This window comes from Suncus etruscus, chromosome 12, assembly GCF_024139225.1.
Source record: "Suncus etruscus isolate mSunEtr1 chromosome 12, mSunEtr1.pri.cur, whole genome shotgun sequence".
NCBI classification, from domain to species: Eukaryota; Metazoa; Chordata; class Mammalia; order Eulipotyphla; family Soricidae; genus Suncus; species Suncus etruscus.
Genome location: NC_064859.1, coordinates 23,888,121 through 23,909,670, shown reverse-complemented (window position 1 = coordinate 23,909,670; position 21,550 = coordinate 23,888,121). Strand labels below are relative to the sequence as shown.

At 48.7% G+C, this 21,550-nt stretch overlaps 1 protein-coding gene and 1 non-coding gene across 2 annotated transcripts; both read left to right on the top strand.

The window, feature by feature from the left end:
* The first annotated feature begins 1,744 nt into the window (after positions 1–1,744).
* VAX2 (ventral anterior homeobox 2) lies at positions 1,745–20,250 on the top strand. Its single transcript, XM_049784570.1, has 3 exons — positions 1,745–1,928; positions 17,497–17,684; positions 19,813–20,250. Exons 1-3 carry the CDS (start codon positions 1,745–1,747, stop codon positions 20,248–20,250), a joined length of 810 nt encoding a protein of 269 aa, XP_049640527.1.
* Positions 8,589–8,650, top strand: LOC126025349 (U7 small nuclear RNA). The gene has a single exon (XR_007501360.1). It is a non-coding gene; the product is annotated as a U7 small nuclear RNA (small nuclear RNA).
* Positions 20,251–21,550: the final 1,300 nt, after the last annotated feature.

Genomic DNA, 21,550 nt, shown 5'->3' with positions numbered 1-21,550 from the left:
CCTGTGCTGAGAGAACTGGGTGCAGGACTCCTTCATCCCTTGGGTTACACTGCAGGGCCCAGAGGTAATGCTACATCTCCTTTCTCTGGCGCTGAGCACCGCAGCTATCAGAACTGAACTTTCTCAGCTGCCACCTCGAGGCACTTCGTTTTTGTTTGTTTGTTTGTTTTGTTTTGTTTTTTGTTTGTTTTGCATGCCGCTGAAGCAACCTCCCCGCATCTCTCCCCATTCTTAGTTTTTCCCTTCCATCCCACTTCTATATCTCCTCCCTTTACCTGTGGCCGCAGCGTGCCTGGAAACACGCTAGCTAGGCCTCTCCTATAAAACCCATCAGCTCCTGCCACTTTGTCTTAGGCCTGTATCCTGAGACTGGACACTGACACTCGGGGGACAGGCAAATGGAGCACAATTAGGCATCTGCACACAAGTGCACTCACCCAGTTACAGCGCGCTGGGGGCAGCAACAGCCCCTACAGGCATCTGACTGGCCCTTGGGCTTTTTGCTACCCAGCCCCAGCCCAATACCTACACCAGCCCTGCTTTCACCCCAGGCCAAAAATGTAGTCAGAGTCTGCGCAGGGGCCAGAGAGATAGCATGGAGGTAGGGCATTTGCCTTGCATGCAGAAGGATGGTGGTTCGAAGCCCGGCATCCCACATGGTCCCCCGAGCCTGCCAGGAGCGATTTCTGAGCGTAGAGCCAGGAGTAACCCCTGAGCGCTGCCGGGGTATGACCCAAAAGCCAAAAGCCAAAAGTCAAAAAAAAAAAAAAAGCTTACGGGCCAGAGTGATAGATAGCACAGCGATAGGGCGTTTGCCTGGCACGCAGACTATCCAGGATCAACCCGGGTTCAATCCCAGCATCCCATATAGTCCCACAAGCCTGAACGCAGAGCCAGGAGTAACCCCTGAGCTACGCCATGTGTGGATCAAACCTCCCAACCCCCAGAAAACTAGCCCTGGGTATCTTGGAGCGGAGTGGGGTCATCTCTGACCTAGGTATTCGGGCTGTCGGTCCAGTTGCCCAGAGAATGGCTCCCCAATCGAGCCGCCTGCCAGCGGCGCCCACCGCCGGGTTTTACTGCTCCGCAGCGCAGCGAGGCAAGGTGGACTGGAGACACGCGCTGAGCTCCGCGGAGATGCGCTGGGTGCGAGGAAAGGCCCACCGGCCGCCTCTGCCTGGGGTGCTATCCCTTATGTGTGTGTGGGGGGGGGGGGGGGGAAGGATCTCCACCATCTATCCTCCCTCTCGCCTGGCCTGGGACTCTAGTCTGTGCGCCCGTCCGATTGCTCTCCAGGTACCTGTTTCCATGCACCGCTCTCTCCTGGAGCGCTCCTGATCCCTCTCGGCCTTGCTGCCCAGGGTATCGCCAGGGGGGACCCTCCGGTCCGCGTTCAGGTGTGTGGGTGTTGGTAAGATTGGAGAAGAGGGGCGCAAAGCGCTGGACCCCGTCCTGGCCTCCAATCCCCCATCCGGAGCAAAGCCAACCTCTGATTCTCTGCTCCGTGTCCCCGAGGACGCAGGAGTCGAGGATGGGGAGGGACAGCCTGGAAGTCAGAGTTGATCGACTTTCAGGGGGGACGTTGCAGCGTCCTGGGGCCGCCCCATCTGAATCTCTTGAGCTAGAACGAGGGTGGCAGAGAGGGAGGAGCCCCGTGGCGTGGCGGGTCGAGGCGGGGCTTGGGGAGGAGCCGGACCCGGGGCCCGCTGGCCGGGTAGCCCCGGCGAGTCGCGCGGTGGCCGTCATGGGCGATGGAGACACCGAGCACGACCACGGCCACGGCCACGGCGGGCCCCGTGGCACGCACCTTGGAGGAGCGGGTGGCCGCGAGGAGAGCGACTTTGCCGGGACGTCGGCCTCCAGCCCCGCTGGCTCCGGGGAGCCCCGGCTGCAGGAGACCGACAACTGCCGCCGCATCTTGGTTCGAGGTAAGAGGGAGCCTCCGGGGTCGGAGCGGTGGTGCAAGCGGCAAGGCGTCTGTCTTGCGCGCGCTAGCCTAGGACGGACCATGGTTCGATCCCCTTGTGTCTCTGTATAGTCCCCCCCAAGCCAGGAGCGTTTTCTGAGCGCAGGGCCAAGAGGAACCCCTGAGCGTCGCCGGGTGTGGCCCAAAAACCCAAACAAACAAACAAACAAACAAAAACAAAAAAGAGGGAGCCACCAGCGGGCCCCCAACGCTCGGTCTCCTACAGCCTCCCCTAACAAACTCGGGTTCAACCATCAACTCCGTGCTTCGTTCCTGCTTGCTTATTGCCAGGGTCCATTGTACGCTGGACAACACCGAGCGGTCACTGCGAGTGGCGAGAGGCGCATTTCTCTACCTCGCGCTACACAGTCTTTCATTTATTTTAGCCCATCAAGGAGGGTCAACTGCGGCGGGGACAGGCCTGGGAGCGCGGAATCCGGGGCGCAGGAGACCCTCCAAGCCTTTGCGCTTGGAGCGAACAGGGTGGAGAGACGAGTCGGGCGCTCGGCCTGGCCGGCCCATGGAGCCTTGGGGTGGAAACCAGGGTTTGCAAGGCTGTCTAGGCAACCCCTGTGCGCCCGTACAACTCCCTCCAGGTCCTCTTTGGCTGCCCTCGCTCGTTCGCCCGGGTCCCACCCCGGCCCGCGCCTCCCTCTCGCAGCGCGGCCTTCTGCCGGCCTGGCCTTCCACGCCTGATCCTTAGCCCTCCGCTTCTCTCCCGGCCACTTCCCCCGCCTCCGTGGCCTGGGCCCCGGCTTAGCCTAGCGGAAAGAGTCCCGTGTCCCCAACTCTCTCATCCAGAGACACCCAGACAGAATGGAAACCCTGGCCGTGCCTTCAGCGGGCTCCTAAACCTGAGCTGTGTTATCTTCACCATCCTGAAGGCCGGTCAGCCACCCGAGACCCAGCATGGGCATCCTCCCAGGGTCTATACCCCGCAGCTCCTACTTCAACCGCGCCCGACAGAAAGGACCCTGTGGGCCTCTCTCCTGGGAACTAGAGCCACCAGGTTCCAGCTGTTTGGGAGATCCCAGGGTGGATGGGAGATGGGGCTCCATCCAGGGGCTGCTGGATGTGGAGGAGGGAACAGGCCAGAGTGAAGGTCTCCATGACTGTTGATGGGGGAGTTGTGGGGCCCTGGCGTGCAGGCCTAGGGTCCTGGTGATGGACAGTTCAGTTCCAGTGAGGGCATGGGAGCCTCCAGCAGAATTCCCACCTGGAAAGAGACACCTGAAAGTAAATCAAACACACCCATACTTAGACTGTGGGTGTCCTGTGTGCCAGGCATTATTAGCAAACAGTTTGGAATTCAGGAAGGGAAATGGTAGGGCTCCCAGAAAAGGAGAGATTAGACCCCTAAGCCTGCAAACTCCCTGATTAAAGGACCCCAAAACCCTGCTTCTGGCATTCAACACCTGACATCCCTTCTATGGGTGCACAAGATGAGTTCTCTGCCCATCTACCATTGCCTGCACTTTCTATCGCTCTTCACTAAGACACATATGCTCGGGATGTGGGTTAAAATGCACAGGGGTCGCCTCCTAGGAAATAAATCAAATTTGATCCTACACCAGATGGGATGGAGACCCTTTCCACCAGCAACAAGCAATTCACAGCCCGGGAGAGATGGACTCCAACCCTATGTGAGGGACTTCAGGAGGTATATTTGGAAATATGGGGTGGACCACATCTGTGTAGTCCTCAGAGGCTACTCCTGGCTTTGTGTTCAGGGATCATTCCCAATGGGGGACCCTATGAGATTTCAGCTGCATGTAAAGCACACGTGTCCTGCCCTCTGTACTTCGGTCCTGAGAGGTGTATTATTATTAGTATTAGTATTAGTATTATTTTATAAATGCAGGCCTGAGAGATGGTACAGCAGGTAAGGTGCTTGCCTGAAGGAAACTGATCAGGGTTCAATCCTTGCCATGCCATATGGCTCCAAGCACCAGGAGGACTGATCCTTGAATGCAGTCAGAAGTAACCCCTGAACACTACCAGATATGCTGGCAGGAAAGGAAAGGAAGGAAGGGAGGGAGGGAGGGAGGGAGGGAGGGAGGGAGGGAGGGAGGGAGGGAGGGAAAGTGGGAGGGAGGGAGAAGGAAGAAAGAAAGGAGGAAAGAAAGGAAGAAGGAAGGAGGGAAGGAAGGAGAATGCAACATGGTTCTCTTTGTATTACATAATTAGAAAGATTGATAATTAAGCATAGGAAATGTGCACCCAAAAGTAAAGGAGGAGAGAGGGGAGAGTCTTCAGTCCCTCTGCCCATTCTATTTCAAGTTTGGCAAATTACAGGCTGAAAAACCTAGTGTGTAATTCTCCCAGAATTCCTCCTGCTCTGGTTCACCCATGTCTCTTCCAGGTCACAATGAGGGGTGGGGATGGAACTGACAAATGGAAGATCCTGTGCTGAGGAGAGGCACTGGCATCTTGGTTGGTCCCCTGATAACTGTCTCTCCAGATCGCCTCAGCCATTTTACCCTTGGCCTCTGAGGATATTTTTTCCCAAAGATTCTTAGGAGGAAAAAAATACAAAGGGGTCATTTGCCCTCACCTCAGGCTGCTGGTGGCAGAAGATTCTGAAGGAAAGGCCTGCCCCATTCTTTCTGCCTCTTTCCATGTGGCACTTGCTTCTCAAGGGCAAATCCCTAGGATCACAAATGCTAGCAAAGAATAAGAGGAAAATGTGAGTTCTGGAATTAAGCAAAGTTTGAAGAGAGACTCAAGCCCTCTTTCCTCCCCATGTTTCAGTTTCCTCAGGTATATACATGAATCCACAGGACTCTCTTTACAGAGTTGTGCTGAGAGGCAGAGAAGATGTCTATGTCTATAAAGTACAGACATGGGCACAGAGAGATAGTACCCGTGTAAGGCCTTGGAATCCACTGACCCAGATTCAATTCCCTGTTCCACCTAGCGTGATCCCTGAGCATTGTGAAGTGTCTTCCAACCTAACACCTCAACACCCCACTAAAATCCTACAACATACAACAGGGCCTCCATGAAGTATCTTTGGACTGAACAGGAGGCACTGGTAGGTCTTGTGCTTTCTTCCTTCCCAAACTCACTGTCCCCTTATCCCAAGGACCCCTTTTTGCCTCCACCCTGAGCCTCTGGGGCCTGGAACTGGTGGATGAAAGAAAGGTCAGCAATCTCCCAATCCTCTTCCAATAACCATCTCTCCGCCAATCCCCCAAACTTCCTGCTGCTGCTGGGACGGTAGGCACAGAGCCAGGGAGTTAGAAACCTAAAGTTTGCATGGCTCAAAATGGAGGCTGCCTGTTACTGCACACAGAACAGACAAACTCACCCAAACCCCCAATCCCGTGGGTGCCAGGAGCTTGCGAAACATACATGCTACCCCACTCAGAGGGCGCTGCTCAAGCCTTTCCCCAGACAAAAAAAGTCACACCCCTGCCTTGTCCTACAGGTGGGCCGGTTGGCTGACTCCTACCCACTAGCTACTCTGCAGGGGAGCTAAGACAGCACTCAGCTTCTCTGTGGAGCCAGGGAGTCAATCCCTCAGTAGAAGTGGGACAACTCTCACCCCAAACATTGAGTAACCCCACACTTGCTGCTTGCACAGGCGCTTTCAGCGATTGGCGTCTGCAAGCATCCCAGTATACTTCATAGTCTCTATGGCCCTGAATGGCTAAAAGAAGCATTGAGGGTCTCAAAGTCCCATTCAGGGCCCACCCACTGCCCCGAACTCCTGGTGCGAGCTGAGTCACACTAGCAGGGACCCTAATTTTTTACCCATACCTGTCCTTGGTCCTGAGCTAGGGAACAGGATGTCTGCAAGATGTATTGGCCAAGGAGTTGCTTGTCCACAGTGCCTCTGGTATTATTGGGAAGGTGAATGCAGGCCAGGAGAGAGAAAAGAGGGACGATATTGAGAATAGATCAATGGGGGTAGACAATTTGCACTGTTAGTATAGATGAAGTTAGCTGTGAATTTAGTGAGACTCAGAGCTTCCAAGATCTTGGGGGCAGACTGGGCCTGCCTCCAAACACAAACAATGTAAATCCAGAAAAGCATTAGGGCCTGTGACCCAATAAGGCTGGACTCCAGCCTAGGGCTCCTGGGCCAGAGCTGAAAATCTACATCAACTCAGTCCTCGCTCCAGATCTCAAAGCTCGATTTAGGGTTTCCAGCAGCTACTGAACTTCGGTTATTTACCCCCAAACTAGCCCCTCAGACTTTGCTCCAAGATCGAGGTAGAGACAGACTGGAATGGTTTGAGCTGAGCCAGAAGAGTGTCCTCACTAAGCAGAGTACTGTATGGAAATGAACTCTGGATTGTGAGTCTGGGCATGAGGGCCCTTGGCTGACCATAGAATATATAGCTTCTAGTTCCAAATCTGTAGAGGCAATAATCCAGGACCAGCCTTCCAAGCAACAGTTGAAAGATTTTTGCTCTGCCACTCCTTGTGGAGCTGAGTAATCACTCCTGGCAGGACTCTGGGAGACATTTTGGGGTGCCAAGGATCGAACCCAAATTGGCAGCAATCAAAGCAAGTGGTTTTTCTGTCTTGCAGGCACAAGTTCTTGATCTGATTCACCTTTGTGGCTGATCCTAAGTGGGAAGGCCCAACCATGCAGACTGAGGCCAAAGAAAGCCCATATCCAGAGACCCAGTGTTTTATTTGAATCATTTTATTCACTGTGATTTACAGTGCAGTTTAATCAAAGGATTTCATTTCTACAATGTTCCAACACCACACCGTGCACCACCACCATCCCAATTTACCCCATTCCCTCTGTCCACATCCATTAAGAGCCAAGATTCTTTTGTTTTGGTTTCGTTTTCAGGCCACACCTAGCTGTGCTCAAGGCTTACTGCTGGCTCTGCTTTCAGGAAAATTTCCTAGCAGGGTTCCTTCCTTATGGGGTTCTGGATATCAAACCTAGGTAGGGCCCTTACAAGGCAAACACCATATCATTGTACTATCACTTGGATCCCCAAGATCCAGATTCTTTTTACCCTGAAAGCCAAGAAAAAGCCAAATCTGCACCATCTCCCAGTTTAGTAAACTGCAGACACTTATTAAATATTGACTGAATGAAAGGCACAAAATCATCAATATTGGGGACCTTTTACTATGGAGGGGTCTATAGTGCTCTCAATCCACAAAAAGGTCCTTCCTTTCATGTGACCATCCTTTGTTGTTGTTGTTGTTTCAGTGTCTTTTTTTTTTTTTTTTTTTTGGTTTTTGGGTCACACCCGGCAGTGCTCAGGGGTTATTCCTGGCTCCAGGCTCAGAAATTGCTCCTGGCAGGCACGGGAGGACCATATATGGGACGCCGGGATTCGAACCGATGACCTCCTGCATGAGAGGCAAACGCCTTACCTCCATGCTATCTCTCCGGCCCCCTCAGTGTCTTTTTTTAATGTGAACTAGTGATGGTTGCAGAAAACCGTAAACTAAGCCTGGTTTCTGGACCAACATTCTCAGAGTGAGGCCAGAGCTCCTAGCCCAGTACCTCTAGCTCCAAAACTAGGAACAAAGCAAACAGCCGAATGATTGCTAAAATGCAACGCTGACTGTATCGTACACGGTTATGAATTTTGTGCAATCCACAACGTTGGGGACCCCTGAAATATATAACATCGCCCGAGAAACCTCCGAAGAAACCTCTGATAAGGTGCTTGAATAGGAGCCCACCCTGCAACACGGTCTGTTTACAGATAGCTGGAGCCTCGCAGGCCGGGAAGGGGGTGCGCACGGCTGGACCGAGAACCTTGCGTCCGCTTCTGGGCGCATAGTGGCGTGAGCTGGGGAGGGAAAAGGAAAAACAAACAAACACAAAAAAACCAGATAAATCTTCAGCCTCCCTTATTCGGCCAGCTCACGCTCCACTCCCTGCTGCAGCCGAAATAACTCGGCCGCCAACTAAGCCCCTCTTCTTTGTTCGGGGTTCTGCCTCCTGCGCCCACCGCTCGCCCGCATCCCCCACTCAGCTGCACGCAACTAGGGTCTAACGGGCTTGAAGACCCACTGGAGGAGTAAACGAGTAGTTGAAGGTTTAAATTCAAAAATAAGTACGAGCTCCAGATGAAAACAAAGAAGCAAGCTAAGAAGCAAACAAACTCTAAAGGCCCAAGGAGCCCAGAAATAGTGGCGAGCTCGTTCCGGAAAGTCTTCCTGGAGATTCACTCACCCACACGCTGTACAAACTACACCTACTATATAATATATATATATATATATATATATATATATATATATATATATATATATATATATATACACACACACACATATATACACATGGGTATATTATATGTATACACATACGTTATGCCCATAAAGGAGCAGCTCTCCCTGGCCCTGCGGCCCATGTGTCTTTTCTGAAAAGGGAGTCCGCAATGCTCACTTTCAGCTCCATCATTTCGCTTTGGTCAGGAAAACCCAATTCCTCTTGGTCCCGCTTGGTTTTCTCTAGTGCAGTTTCTGACAACTGAGCCACACCCCACCTCCAGCAGGTCTTTCGTACTTGTGCGGTGTTTCCGTGGGGATAAATTCCTAGCGGCAGGATTATTTGCTTCTAAGGGTTAATGCACTTTTTTTTTTTTAATAAAGAAGTTTAATTCTGAATGTCATGAAAAATGACTCATAAAAGCGTTACAGCTCTTTTAGAATTTGTCTAGCAGGCTTTCTGGGTTTCTACTGGAAGCCCCCCTCAAAAATAATAACTCATAAAGATAGTCTTAGCAGTAATCGTTTTAAATACAAGTGAATATTTTTTCATCCTATCCCCAGTCGGTCTGCTCGCTCCCTCTCAAAAGCAAGCATTTTTTTTTTTTGGTCGTTTTTCTAGAATTTTCAGCATGTTGTTTTATGTAATTTTTATGCTATGCAAGTCAGTACAGCTGACTTTTTTTTTTTCTTTTGTTTTTTATTTTTATTTTTTTTTTTTTTTTTTTTTTTTTTTTTGGTTTTTGGGTCACACCTGGCAGTGCTCTGGGGTTATTCCTGGCTCCAGGCTCAGAAATTGCTCCTGGCAGGCACAGGGGACCATATGGGGCGCCGGGATTCGAACCGATGACCTCCTGCATGAAAGGCAAACGCCTTACCTCCATGCTATCTCTCCGGCCCCTTGTTTTTTATTTTTAATTAATGCAGAGACATTTTTACATTTGTCTATACCTAGCAGTTTTCACTTATCAATATATCTACAATAGGGCCCGGAGAGATAGCACAGCGGCGTTTGCCTTGCAAGCAGCTGATCCAGGACAAAGGTGGTTGGTTCGAATTCCGGTGTCCCATATGGTCCCCCGTGCCTGCCAGGAGCTATTTCTGAGCAGATAGCCAGAAGTAACCCCTGAGCAATGCTGGGTGTGGCCCAAAAACAAAAACAAAACAAAAAAAATCTACAATAATAAAGAACTTCCTAGGGCGACAGCCAGGCTTGGAGGACAGATGGACCCCTGAGCACTGCTTGGAAGATTCCCCAACTCCAATCCTAGGGGGGGAAAAGGTTCTCGGTTGTTTTTGTTTGTTTTGTTGCTGCTGTTTTTGAGCTGAAAACAGCGGTGCTCAGGGCTTACTCCCGGCTTTGTGCTCAGGGAATCCCGGGGTGCGGGGGGGGGGGGTGGCTCCCTAGAGGACTGTATGGGGTGCTGGATTGGCTCAGGGGATGTAAGTCTTGGGGACTCCCCCTACCCTCTCTACACCACTGCTCTGCTCCAGAATGGCTCAGCTTTTAGTTTTGTTTAACAATACATAATGTCTCGCTAGTATATATTGGATAGACCATCATTTATATTATTTAAGTCATAGCTTTTTGGTCAGTGCTTAACTTTTTTTTTCTCACACATTGTCCTTATATTTAGGGTTTCAATAGCTTTTCTTTGATCTTTCCACCTGAATAGATACATCTGTCAGAAAAGTTCTGAAGAGATAGCATAGAGGTAAGGCGTTTGCCTTTCATGCAGATGGCCGGTGGTTCGAATCCCGGCATCCCATATGGTCCCCTGTGCCTGCCAAGGGCAATTCCTGAGCATAGAGCCAGAAGTAATCCCTGAGCGCTGCTGGCTGTGACCCAAAAACAACAACAACAACAACAAAAATCAAGTTCTGAAGAGTGGATTAGCGGGTCAAAGAGTATTTGTTTTTAACTAAGTGCCTCTGTTCCATGGCACCTACCAAAAACAAAACAAAATTAAAAAAAAAAAAAAACAACTCTGACAGTGCCTGTTTGTCTAGTTCTCCAAATTTTGCCTTCATAGTTGATCAATATTATCAAATTATTCTTTAGGGGATTTGGGGGGGTCTTTAATAACTTATGCCCTTTCTCCACATTTGCTACTGTGTGTCTCTTTTACTATAGCCAATCCTGTAGGTAATAAGTGGGACATCTTTGGCTATTGTTTTTTGTTTTGTTTTGTTTTGTTTTGTTTTGGACCATGCCTGGCTGTACTCAGGACTTACTCCTAACTCTGTGCTCAGGGATCACTCCTTGTGGGGCTCCAGAGACCATATAGGTAGGGTGCTGGGAACTGAACGAGGCAGTGTCAGCTGCTCAGAAGGCAATCACCCTACCTGCTGCACTATACTATTTTATCTTTGGCAATTATTAGTGGAGTTAAACAAATATTCATGCTTACTGGCCGGTTGTATTCTGCTCTCTTTTATGAATTTTATTGGACGTTGTTAAGATTGCTAATATTCAGCCCGGAGAGATAGCACAGTGGTGTTTGCCTTGCAAGTAGCCGATCCAGGACCAAAGGTGGTTGGTTCGAATCCCGGTGTCCCATATGGTCCCCTGTGCTTGCCAGGAGCTATTTCTGAGCAGACAGCCAGGAGTAACCCCTGAGCAATGCCGGGTGTGGCCCAAAAACCAAAAAAAAAAAAAAAAAAAAAAAAAAAAAAAAAAAAAAAAAAAGATTGCTAATATTCCTTTCCTTTTTGATTTGTAAAAATTCTATTATGCATATTAACCCACTATTTCTTTTTTTTGTTTTTATGTTTTGTTTTTGGGCCACACCTGGTGGCGGCGCTCAGAGGTCACTCTTGGCTCTCTGCTCAGAAATCACTCCTGGCAGGCACGGGGGGTGGGGGGGGGGACCATAGGGGATGCCAGGATTCGGGATTCGAACCAACATTGGTTCTGTGTCAGCTGTTTGCAATGCAAACGCTCTACCACTGTGCTATCTTTTAGGCCCCTTAACCCACTATTTTTAGTAGGTGTTGCCACCTTTGAGTTTACAACTTGTCATTTTGTTTTTGTTTTGAGTCCACTTAAGTGGTGTTTAGGGGCTTGTCTTGGCTCTGCACTCAGTAATACTTCTGGCAGTGCTCAGAGAATGCTGAGGACCAAACCTTGGTGTGTCTCATACAAGGCAAGTTCCCTACTCACTATACTATGGCTCCAGCCCCAATAATAAATGGACTCTTAAAAGCTAAATGGGAACTGGATAATATGTTATTAATAGATATTGAACATCTATTAATGTTTTTTCAATATTACTGAGATAAATGATTACCGGGTGCTATTTGAACTCACATGATCCCGATTACTCACAACTGTGCTCCTCTTTGCACATGTTCACTGCCCATTGCCTCTCTTTTTCTGTGAATGACAGATTAATTGATCATTTTTTCTTTTTTTTTTTTTTTTTTTTTTTTGTTTTTGGGCCACACCCGTTTGACGCTCAGGGGTTACTCCTGGCTATGAGCTCAGAAATCGCCCCTGGCTTGGGGAGATCATATGGGACGACGGGGGATCGAACCGCGGTCCGTCCTACGCTAGCGCTAGCGCTTGTAAGGCAGACACCTTAGCTCTAGCGCCACCTTCCCGGCCCCTGATCATTTTTTCTATGAGCTTATTTCCTTTCTTTAAATAGAATTTTATAGATTTTAGATATTTGACTTTTTTTTTTGGTTTTTGGGCCATACCCGGTGACGCTCAGGGGTTACTCCTGGCTATGCGCTCAGAAGTCGCTCCTGGCTTGGGGAACCATATGGGATGCCAGGGGATCGAACCATGGTCCATCCTAGGCTAGCTCTGGCAAGGCAGACACCCTACTTCTAGTGCCACCACACCAGCCCCATAGATATTTGACTTTTAAAAAGTACTTTCTTCTATTCTGTTTTTAGAGCCTTTATCTTTTTGTTTCGCTTTGTTTTTGTTTTTGGTTTTATGGTTTTTTGGTTTTTTTGGGTCACACCCGGCAGTGCTCGGGGATTCCTGGCTCTACACTCAGAGATCACAGGCTCAGAGGACCATATGGGATGCCGGGACTCGAACCACTGTACTTCTGCATGCAAGGCAAACTCCTTACCACCATGCCCAGAGCCTTTATCTTAATTTGGGTCCTTTCGTTGTACAAAAGTGTTTAGTTTTAATGTAGTCAAATATTTCCTTTGTTATTCTTTTATGGCCCTAGTTTTGTATCTTGTTTAGAAAATGCTTCCCAAACATAAAACTATAAATATATATTTTTAGATTTTTTTTTTGGTTTTTTTTTTGTTTTTGGGCCACACCCATTTGACGCTCAGGGGTTACTCCTGGCTATGTGCTCAGAAATCGCCCCTGGCTTGGGGGGACCATATGGGACGCCGGGGGATCGAACCGCGATCCTTCCTTGGCTAGCGCTTGCAAGGCAGGCACCTTACCTCCAGCGCCACCTACCCGGCCCCAGATTTTTTTCTTTTAACTTTATTATTTTGTAGTCTATGATTTGCCTTCTCTTCAATGTATGTGAGATAGTAATTTGTGGTATGAGATGGCAAGCTAAGCTAGTTTTATTTCAAACAAATAATCTCTGGTCACCTGTCTATCTAGCTCCACTTATTAACTAGATCTAGTTTTCCCTTTTTGGAATGTTTTATCATAAATTTGATTGCTATACATATATCAGATTGTTTAGTCTTTATTCCACTGTTTCCTAATTTTTCATCATGTCTTATGTTTATGATCCATTCGTTTGTTTAATATTTACTTAAGATTTTACCACAATACATTTTAAATTAAATATCTACTTAAGCCTCATTCTAAGCATGTGAAATCAGATTTAATGTCTCTCTAGTAGATTAAAATATATGCATAATATTTGAAATGACAAATATTTATTAATGTACCATTTGAAAATCATCTTATAGGGGACATAGTAATAAAGAACAGTGAGTAAGGCGCCTGCTTTACAGAGCTGACTCAAGTTCAATCCTCCTAGTTTGGAGATATGTTCTCTCTTTTAAATCCATATTTTCCTTGAACCCATTTTTCTCTTTGTACATTATTCTATGGAATATTATCATATTTTCAGATCTATCTAATCACCACCACTATTAAGATGCAGGACTGGGCCCAGAGAGATAGCACAGCAGCATCTGCCTTGAAAACAGCCGATCCAAAGGTGGTTGGTTCAAATCCCAGTGTCCCATATGGTCCCCTGTGCCTGCCAGGAGCTATTTCTGAGCAGACAGCCAGGAGTAACCCCTGAGCACTGCTGGGTGTGGCTCAAAAACCAAAAAAAAAAAAAAAAAAAGATGCAGGACTATTCTATCATCAAGGAACTTCCTTTGGTCACACTTTTCCTTACCTAACCTCTGGCAACCATGGATCTTTCCTTTACCTCTATACCTTACTCATATTGACAATATCATACAAGAGAGTCTTATGGTCATAAGAACACATTAAGCAGAACATAGAGCTAGAATGATATTGGTGTGGGATGTCTGCACTTGGTACAATCCCTTGGACATTGTCATGTGACTTGCCGTGTCAATCAACAATCATTCCTTTCTATTGCTAGGTAGTATCCCCATAGCTGTACCACATTTGGTATAACCATTCAATTATAGAAAGATGTCAAGACTTTTTTCCATTTGGGGAAGTGTTTTCTTACACATAAAACTGTCTTGAGTGCTCATGTAAAGGTTTTGATGGGAACCTTGGATCAAATAAGGAAAGTACTAAAGAGTATGGTCACAAAAAATACATGTTTTAATTTTTAAAGAAACTGCCAAAGGGCCATAGAGATAGTTCAAAGATTAAAGTGCTTGCTTTGCACACAGGCTGATCTGGATTTGATACCTGGCACATATATGGTCTCCTAAGCATTGCCAGGAATGATTACTGAACACAAAACCAGGAGCAAGCCCTAAGCACCTCTTGAGTGTAACCCAAAAATCCAAAATGAAAAATGAAAAGTAACAACCAAACTGGTTTCCAAAATGATATAATTTCTTTACATTCACATTGGCCTTAGTCATTTGCAGTTAATTTTGTTTTGTATTTTCCCCCTACTGTACTTGAGGGCATTTCTTATGGTTTGAATGTGCCATTCTGTTGTGCCTCTAAGGTGCATTTTGCTATCTGACAGGTAACCCTGATGTCATCGGCTTTTTGTGTGTGTGTGGAAACAGTGGAATCATACTCTGCTGTGCTCTTTTGCAAAAAAAAATAAATAAATAAAATGGGGTACATGACTTTATCTCAGAGATGAGCACAGACTCAGAACTTAAGGTGACTCCTAGAAATTCTCTGCAAGAGGGTGCTGTGACCCTCACTCACATCCACCACCTCCTTCTTCATCCCGTCGTCCCAGGCACTTAATAGCACATGCGTGTGTATTGCAAGGAAGTTCTAAGACTGGTGGCTGGTGGTATTTCAACTGAACAATTGAAGTGTGAGATTTGGATCAAAATTGTCAATATTCATAGAGCCACAAGTCCTATCCTGCCACTGGGAAATGCAGAAAGAATTGGAGGAGAACACTTGTCACCAAGGCCTGTGGTTGACACCAACAACACTCCAGGCGCAAATCCCACAACCATGTGGCTTTTTCTGCCCAGCACCCTCCCTGGTGGTGGAGGGAGAGCCCCCTCTAAGTAGTATATATGCCCATTTACTCTTAGAGTCACCTTTCAGGTGGAAGATTGACCTGGATCCAGGATAAAGGATTTAAGTGCCAGGCGCCTCGGAGGGGCTCGAGTGCACCCTGTAGGCCTGAATGTGAACTGTTCCTAGCAGAAGCCAGGACACAGGGTTTCAAATCTGAGCAAGCAGGGCATGAACAGGTCTCTCATATGTAAGTCCTTACATCCTTACATTCTGATAAAGAGAAATGCATCATCTGATGGAATGTTTGGAAGGCAAGTCTCAGGTTCATCCTCTAGAGCAGGAATTCCAAATGTAGGCTCTTAGGTCCTGTGCCTCACAAGAAGTCTGCAGGCATGTAGTATGTCCCAAGTCTGTTCCATTTCTGTTTCCCGAGGTCCACTGGATGGTGGACCAGCCAGAAGAGTCTGTTCTACCCATGACCAAGACCTTTTTTATTATAACCTATCAATCATGATAGGAAGAGGGACATAAAGAGAGTTTTGAGAAAGCAGGCAGGGTAAAGGAATCTCTAGCGTTTATTGAGCACAGTCTGACTTCCAATACGTTACTTAAAATTCTCAGGTGCATTGATGGTGTTAAGGAAGGACAGAACTAAATATCCAAGCCTCAGAGTCAACAACAATGGAATCATGAGACTCAAACTTTAACAACCAAAATTTAAAACAAGCCTATTATTTAAAACAAAATTTAAAACAAGCTGGCAGATTATGACAAGGGGGTGGGGTGTGCTGGGGGCATGGGATGGATTCTGGGAACATTGGTAGAGGGAGGCTGACACTGACACTGGTAGTGGGGTTGATGCTGGAACATTGTCAAAAACTTTTGCAAATCACAATGCTTCAAATAAAAATATCTCAGTCTGGGGGCCAGAGAGATAGCAGGGAGGCAAGGTGTTTGCATTGCATGCAGAAGGACAATGGTTCGAATTTTAACGGAATAACAAGTTCAAAGTTTGACAGATTTTTTTTTTGTGGTTTTTGGGTCACACCCGGCAGTGCTCAGGGGTTTTTCCTGGCTCTGTGCTCAGAAACTGCTCCTGGCAGGCACGGGGGACCATATGGGACGCCAGGATTTGAACCGATGACCTTCTGCATGAAAGGTAAACGCCTTACCTCCATGCCATCTCTCCGGCCCCAAAGTTTGACAGATTTTTTAAATGGATGAAAGTATATGACAACAACTGGTCAAGACTTTCCTATTTAATTGTAAATAAGGATGACCCTCAGTACGAGGTGGTGAAGAAAGTGGACATTAGGAAAAAACATGGTCTCCAAATATGGAAAATATAGTAGCATTCTGGATACTCTAAAAAATTTCTGGATTCTTGGGGCCGGAGAGATAGCATGGAGGTAAAAGCGTTTGCCTTGCATGCAGATGGATGGTGGTTCAAATTCCGGTACCCCACACGGTCCCTCGAGCCTGGCAGGGGCCATTTCTGAGCATAGAGCCAGGAGTAACCCCTGAGTGCTGCCGGGTGTGACCCCAAAACCAAAAAAAAAATCTCAGTCTGTAAAGTGGGCATGATGGCTCCAACATTATCAAGACATTGGGAGGATTAAGGTACCTAAAACTGTGCTGGTCTGGAGCAAGCCCTGCAAAGGGCTCAGCTATTACACCTCAAAAGTGAGTGGCCCCAGGCACCATCCTCCTGGCCTTGTTGCCTGCTCCAGAAGTGCACGCCTGCTGGAGACTATAGGGAACTGCACTGCAGAAGGCACTTGAGCAGGGCACTTGGGTGGGGCTGCCCCATCCCCACCCCATCCCAGGGATAGGATTCATGGATACTGTTCTTCCAGTAGTGCTAAATTTGTGTTCTTTTTGCTTCACTGTTAACTGATAAACACACTGGTTTGGTAAGTAGTACAGTGTGCTATGCTGCATATTTTATGTTCTAATGTTTGACATAAAGCAATCTTGTCATTGATTACAAGTCTCAGCATGTGTGAATGAAACAAGGATCATCTCTCATTAGCTAGAGATGATATATGGTGTGGGGGGTGTGGGGGGTGTGGTGTGTTGTGGGACTGGACCCAGGGTGTCACACATGCAAGGCAAGTACTCTTTCTGAGCCACATCTACAGCCAGGATGATTTGATGTAGTCTTGAACAGTTTGTTGCTATTACTGACTACTTGAAGTGGAACTCTCTAGTGCTGAAAATCAAACTCAGGCCCTCATGCATGCAAGGCAAGTGCTCTGCTGCTGTTCTACATCCCCAGCCCATCAATCTCTCTTGAGTTGGCTAAACAATATTGAAGTTGGCCCATGGAGAGCATTGATTCAGATCCTAGGATTGTGACCCTGCAGTCCAGAACTAAGGGGAGTGACAGAAACTCTTCATTGGGAGGTCCCCAGGATCTTTATGTAGTGGCAGTCAACTCTTTAGACTAGCCTGTGAAGCAGGAGGATCTGTGTGTAGTATTGGTCCATGCATGAATGAGCAAGCATCACACACACACACACACACACACACACACACACACACACACACACACACACCATCGGATGATTAATGAAAGTGAGCTGAGAGGATGAGCAGCTTGTCAGAAGTCACACAGCCAGCTAGACCCAGACCCCAGGCTTTCCTGTAGCTCACAGTGCCTCCCATGAAGATGCTCACTGGTTATCTGACTCAACCCATGAGCTAACTAACCCTTTTCCTTTCATGATCCCTGCAGATGCCAAAGGGACCATTCGGGAAATTGTCCTGCCCAAAGGCCTGGACCTGGACCGCCCTAAGCGCACCCGCACCTCCTTCACTGCTGAGCAGTTGTACCGCCTGGAGCTAGAGTTCCAGCGCTGCCAGTATGTGGTGGGCCGTGAGCGCACGGAACTCGCCCGCCAGCTGAACCTCTCTGAGACCCAGGTGAGCATGCAAGACACTGGGATTCCAGGAGTGTGCAGACCAACTTTGGAGAATTTAGCCAGGCACTGGGGAAAGGGTTTAAGTGGAAAGTGAACTAGAACACAGCAGTATGGAATTGAGCAGACACTGGGCAAGTTTCAAAGCAGGGAGAAACAGGAGAAAGGGGTTCTCAAGATGCAGAAATTGGTGTGGGCACAGCTTGCTGGAAGGAGTGCAGAGAGGCTGGCTTGCTGGGAACAGACATTCAGAGAGGGAGAGATACCAATTGGGTAAGGATCTCACACACCCCATTGTGGGATGTTTTTACCCCTATAACCTCTTCTTCCAGTATACCTCAAACCAGAGAGGGGTCAGAGCACCCTTTTACCTAGGAGGATTTGACCTTTTCACAATAGTTTGCATCACCCCAGTAAAGCTTTGCTCAACTCAGCACTAACACTGGTGAAGGGATAGCAGGGAACTGAGGTAGCCAAGGGGGAAATGCCATTAGAACTAACCTGAGCTCAGCCCTATTCTACATGTTTCACACTTGTTACCTTGACAATTCTTACCAGCAACCTTGGCAGGAGCTTGCAGTATCCCCCCCCTTTTTTTTTATTTTTGGGTCACACCCGGCACCACTCAGGGGTTACTCCTGGCTCTATGCTCAGAAATTGCTCCTGGCAAGCTCCAGGGACCATACAGGATGCTGGGATTTGAACCACTGTCCATCTGCATGCAAGGCAAATGCCTTGCCTCCATGCTATTTCTCCGGCCCCATGTTTTCCCATTTTATAAGGAAAAGTTATACCCAAAGTCACTCAGTGAGTTCCAGAAGTAGGATCTGAACTAGTCTAGCAGACTACAACCCTGGATCTGGTCAAGGATAGCTCAGACCCTTAGTGAGGTACAGTTTGGCCTGGGGTCTTCTTTAGACTAGTGGGTACCCTACAAACAATGGTCCCTCTGCTGAAGGGCAGAGGATAGAAGGACATGACAGTGAGTAAACAATGATGTGGGAAAGAGCACCCCGTAAAGGGGGCCCGCTTCCTTCCCTGGGTGCCCCACCGCAGAATTCAATCTCTTACTGTCCTGTAGGCATGAGCTAACTTCTAAGGGTCATTTCCCTCTGTCTCTTGAAGAGCCCAAACAACCCAGCTTATGGCCCCCAGCAGCTGGGCCTTGGTCTAGCCTTGGTAGGGGAAACAGGTGTTCAGTGAGGGCTGCAGTGTCAGGTGATGCCCTCCAACCCTGAACTCTAGGCATTGAGTCATGACTGAACTAGCTGTCCTCTGTGTTCAACAACTCATCCTAGAGTATTTCTCCCAGGGCCTTAGTCTCTGCCTCTTTGTTGGTGGCCTGGATTAAAGTGTAGATTTCGTTGTTATTGTTTTTTTGGATTTTGTTTTGTTTTGATTTTGAGGGTTGGTCCACACTCAGCAGCACTCCAGACTGTACTCAGAAATCGCTCCTGCCAGGACACCATATGGGATGCCAGGGATCGAATCTGGTTCCTATCACATCAGCTCCATGCAAGGCAAATGCCCTGCCACTGTGCTATTCCTCCAGCCTCTCAACATCATGTTGAGTCCTGCCTTTAAGCTATGGCCTTGGGAAGTTTCCTCAACCTCTGACGAGTCCTCTTAGGCTTGGTCTGGCAAGAAGTGTGGCCTCAGGCACAGATGGTCATTTTGGACTTTTTTGTTTGTTTGTTTTTGGGCCACACGCAGCAGCACTCAGGGGTTACTCCTGGCTATCTGCTCAAAAATAGTCCCTGGCAGGCAAGGGGGGGGGGAGAGACCATATGGGACGCCAGGATTTGAACCAATGACCTTTTGCATGAAAGGCAAACACCTTACCTCCATGCTATCTCTCTGGCCCCACAGATGGTCATTTCAACAGGACACTGGGCAGACTACTGAGAGGACTCCCCTTCAACATAGTGTGGGACTAGATAAGAGAGCAGGCTGCTGGGTAGGGGAGGTTAATTAATGACAAGTGATGACACTTGCTCTTCCCCCTCACTCCACCCATTCTCCCCTGCCTCCCACTCCCCTTTCTCCCACATGCTTCCCCTCCCTCTATCCTCTCCTGTCCCCCCCATTGGCACTCCCTGGCCCCTCTCACCTCCTGACCCCTCACTGCACAGGTGAAGGTGTGGTTCCAGAATCGACGCACCAAGCAGAAGAAAGACCAGAGCCGGGACCTGGAGAAGCGAGCATCGTTCTCGGCCACCAAGGCCTTCGCCACGTCCAGTATCCTGCGGCTGCTGGAGCCCAGGCAACTGCTGTGTATGCCCAGAGTCCCCAGCCTGCTGGCACTGATTCCTGGCCCACATGGCTTGTCCTCAGGCCACAGGGGCACCCCTGGGGGTGACCCCCAAAATTCCTCCCTGTGCCTCACCCCCCTGCCCTCCGCCAAGGCATCCCCTCCGCTGCCACCGCTCCCATCCACCCTCTGCCTGGCGGCTGCCCCGCTTCTAGACCTACCTGGCAGCTGCGGACTGGGCTCCTCTGCCTTCGAGCCCTACAGCCGGCTGGAATGGAAAGAAGGCAGCCCTGGGGGCGGCAGAAAAGCCCGAGCTTAAGTCCACCCTCCCTCCCATGACACCAGGTCCCCAGCACACATCCTATTCCCTTTCCTGTTCCCTGAGCAAGCCCCAAGGAGAGGCTTGTCTTCCTTGTTTCCTGTCTTCGCTCAGAGACTTGCATGTTAGAGCAGGTGGCTTCCTGGGCCACTTGGAAATAAAAGGAAACGGTGACAAGAAGGAAAATGGAAACAACTCTGCAACCCTCCGTCTTGCCCTCACCCTCTGGGAAAGGCTACTGGTTAGGTTAGGGGCCAGAAACTGGCTCCTAGTTAGGGTGTGAGTTTGGGCAGACTCCTGGCTCCCCCTTATTGGAGCTGAAAATCAACACTGTTCTTGACCCCGGTTGGGGCCCCCTGAAGACTTGTCTCCAACCTGAAAACACCTGAGCAGGAATATTTTGTCTCCCCAGAGGGTAGAAGGTGAGAATGGACTCCAGTTAGGAGGGAGGGCTTCCAGCATCAAGGGGGATCAGATGACACCCCCCCCCCATATTTTAGAGAGGAGCCATTCCAGCACTGCCCACAAAGTACGTGTAAAAGGTATTTGGCTCCAGCTAGAAAGTTATTTAACTTTGTATCCTGCCATCATTGCTGATTGTAAATTGCTGCCGGAGGGAGAGACAGAACAGGGGTTCAGGCACTTGCCTTGCATCCCTCCAGCTCAGTTCAAATCCCCGGCACCACATGTGGGTCACCAGCACTGTGTGCAAACCAGGAGTAGCCCTGAGCACAGTTGGAGCCTCACCCCTCTCCAGAAATGGAATAAAAAATAATGAAAATAAAACAGGAAGTTGCTGCTGAGCAAGTCCAGAGATTTCCTTGTAGCCACACACCCCCACCCCCCAGGTAGTGCCTGTGCCATGAAGACCGGCCCCTGCAGAGGGGCTGGGTGATGCTCCAATCATCTGATCTCTTAGAGAAATGAGTAGAACCCCTACCAGGACAGAACTGGGGGTAAGTCCGGTTCTGAGACTATGCCTGCTCTGTGTTCCCCAGATGTGAGGCCCTTGGAGCTGAAGAGAGGGAGGGTGGGAAAGCTTAAGAGGCTGGAACTCAAACTGCTGCGTAACCCTGAATTCCAGTCTTAGCACCAGATGCACCAAACCGCACCAGGGATAGAGCATGGAAGCTGGTCCCTGTAGTGACTGAGGGACATGGGAGCAGCCCCTGACACCCCCAGGGTAAATGGGACTCCCCAGGCCTAATCTGCAGGGCAAGATTCCTCTCTGTGGGGAGAAGAGGTGTGGGAGAAGCATATCCAGTTTCAAACTGGCTGTCCTGCTTGGGAAACAGATCTG

Bases quoted from the DNA above. Each gene is read 5' to 3' on its own strand.
- VAX2 (XM_049784570.1), top strand. From the start codon at position 1,745: ATGGGCGATGGAGACACCGAGCACGACCACGGCCACGGCCACGGCGGG. The intron at 1,929-17,496 runs GTAAGAGGGAGC...TGATCCCTGCAG, and splicing joins CCGCCGCATCTTGGTTCGAG to ATGCCAAAGGGACCATTCGG. The intron at 17,685-19,812 runs GTGAGCATGCAA...CTCACTGCACAG, and splicing joins TGAACCTCTCTGAGACCCAG to GTGAAGGTGTGGTTCCAGAA.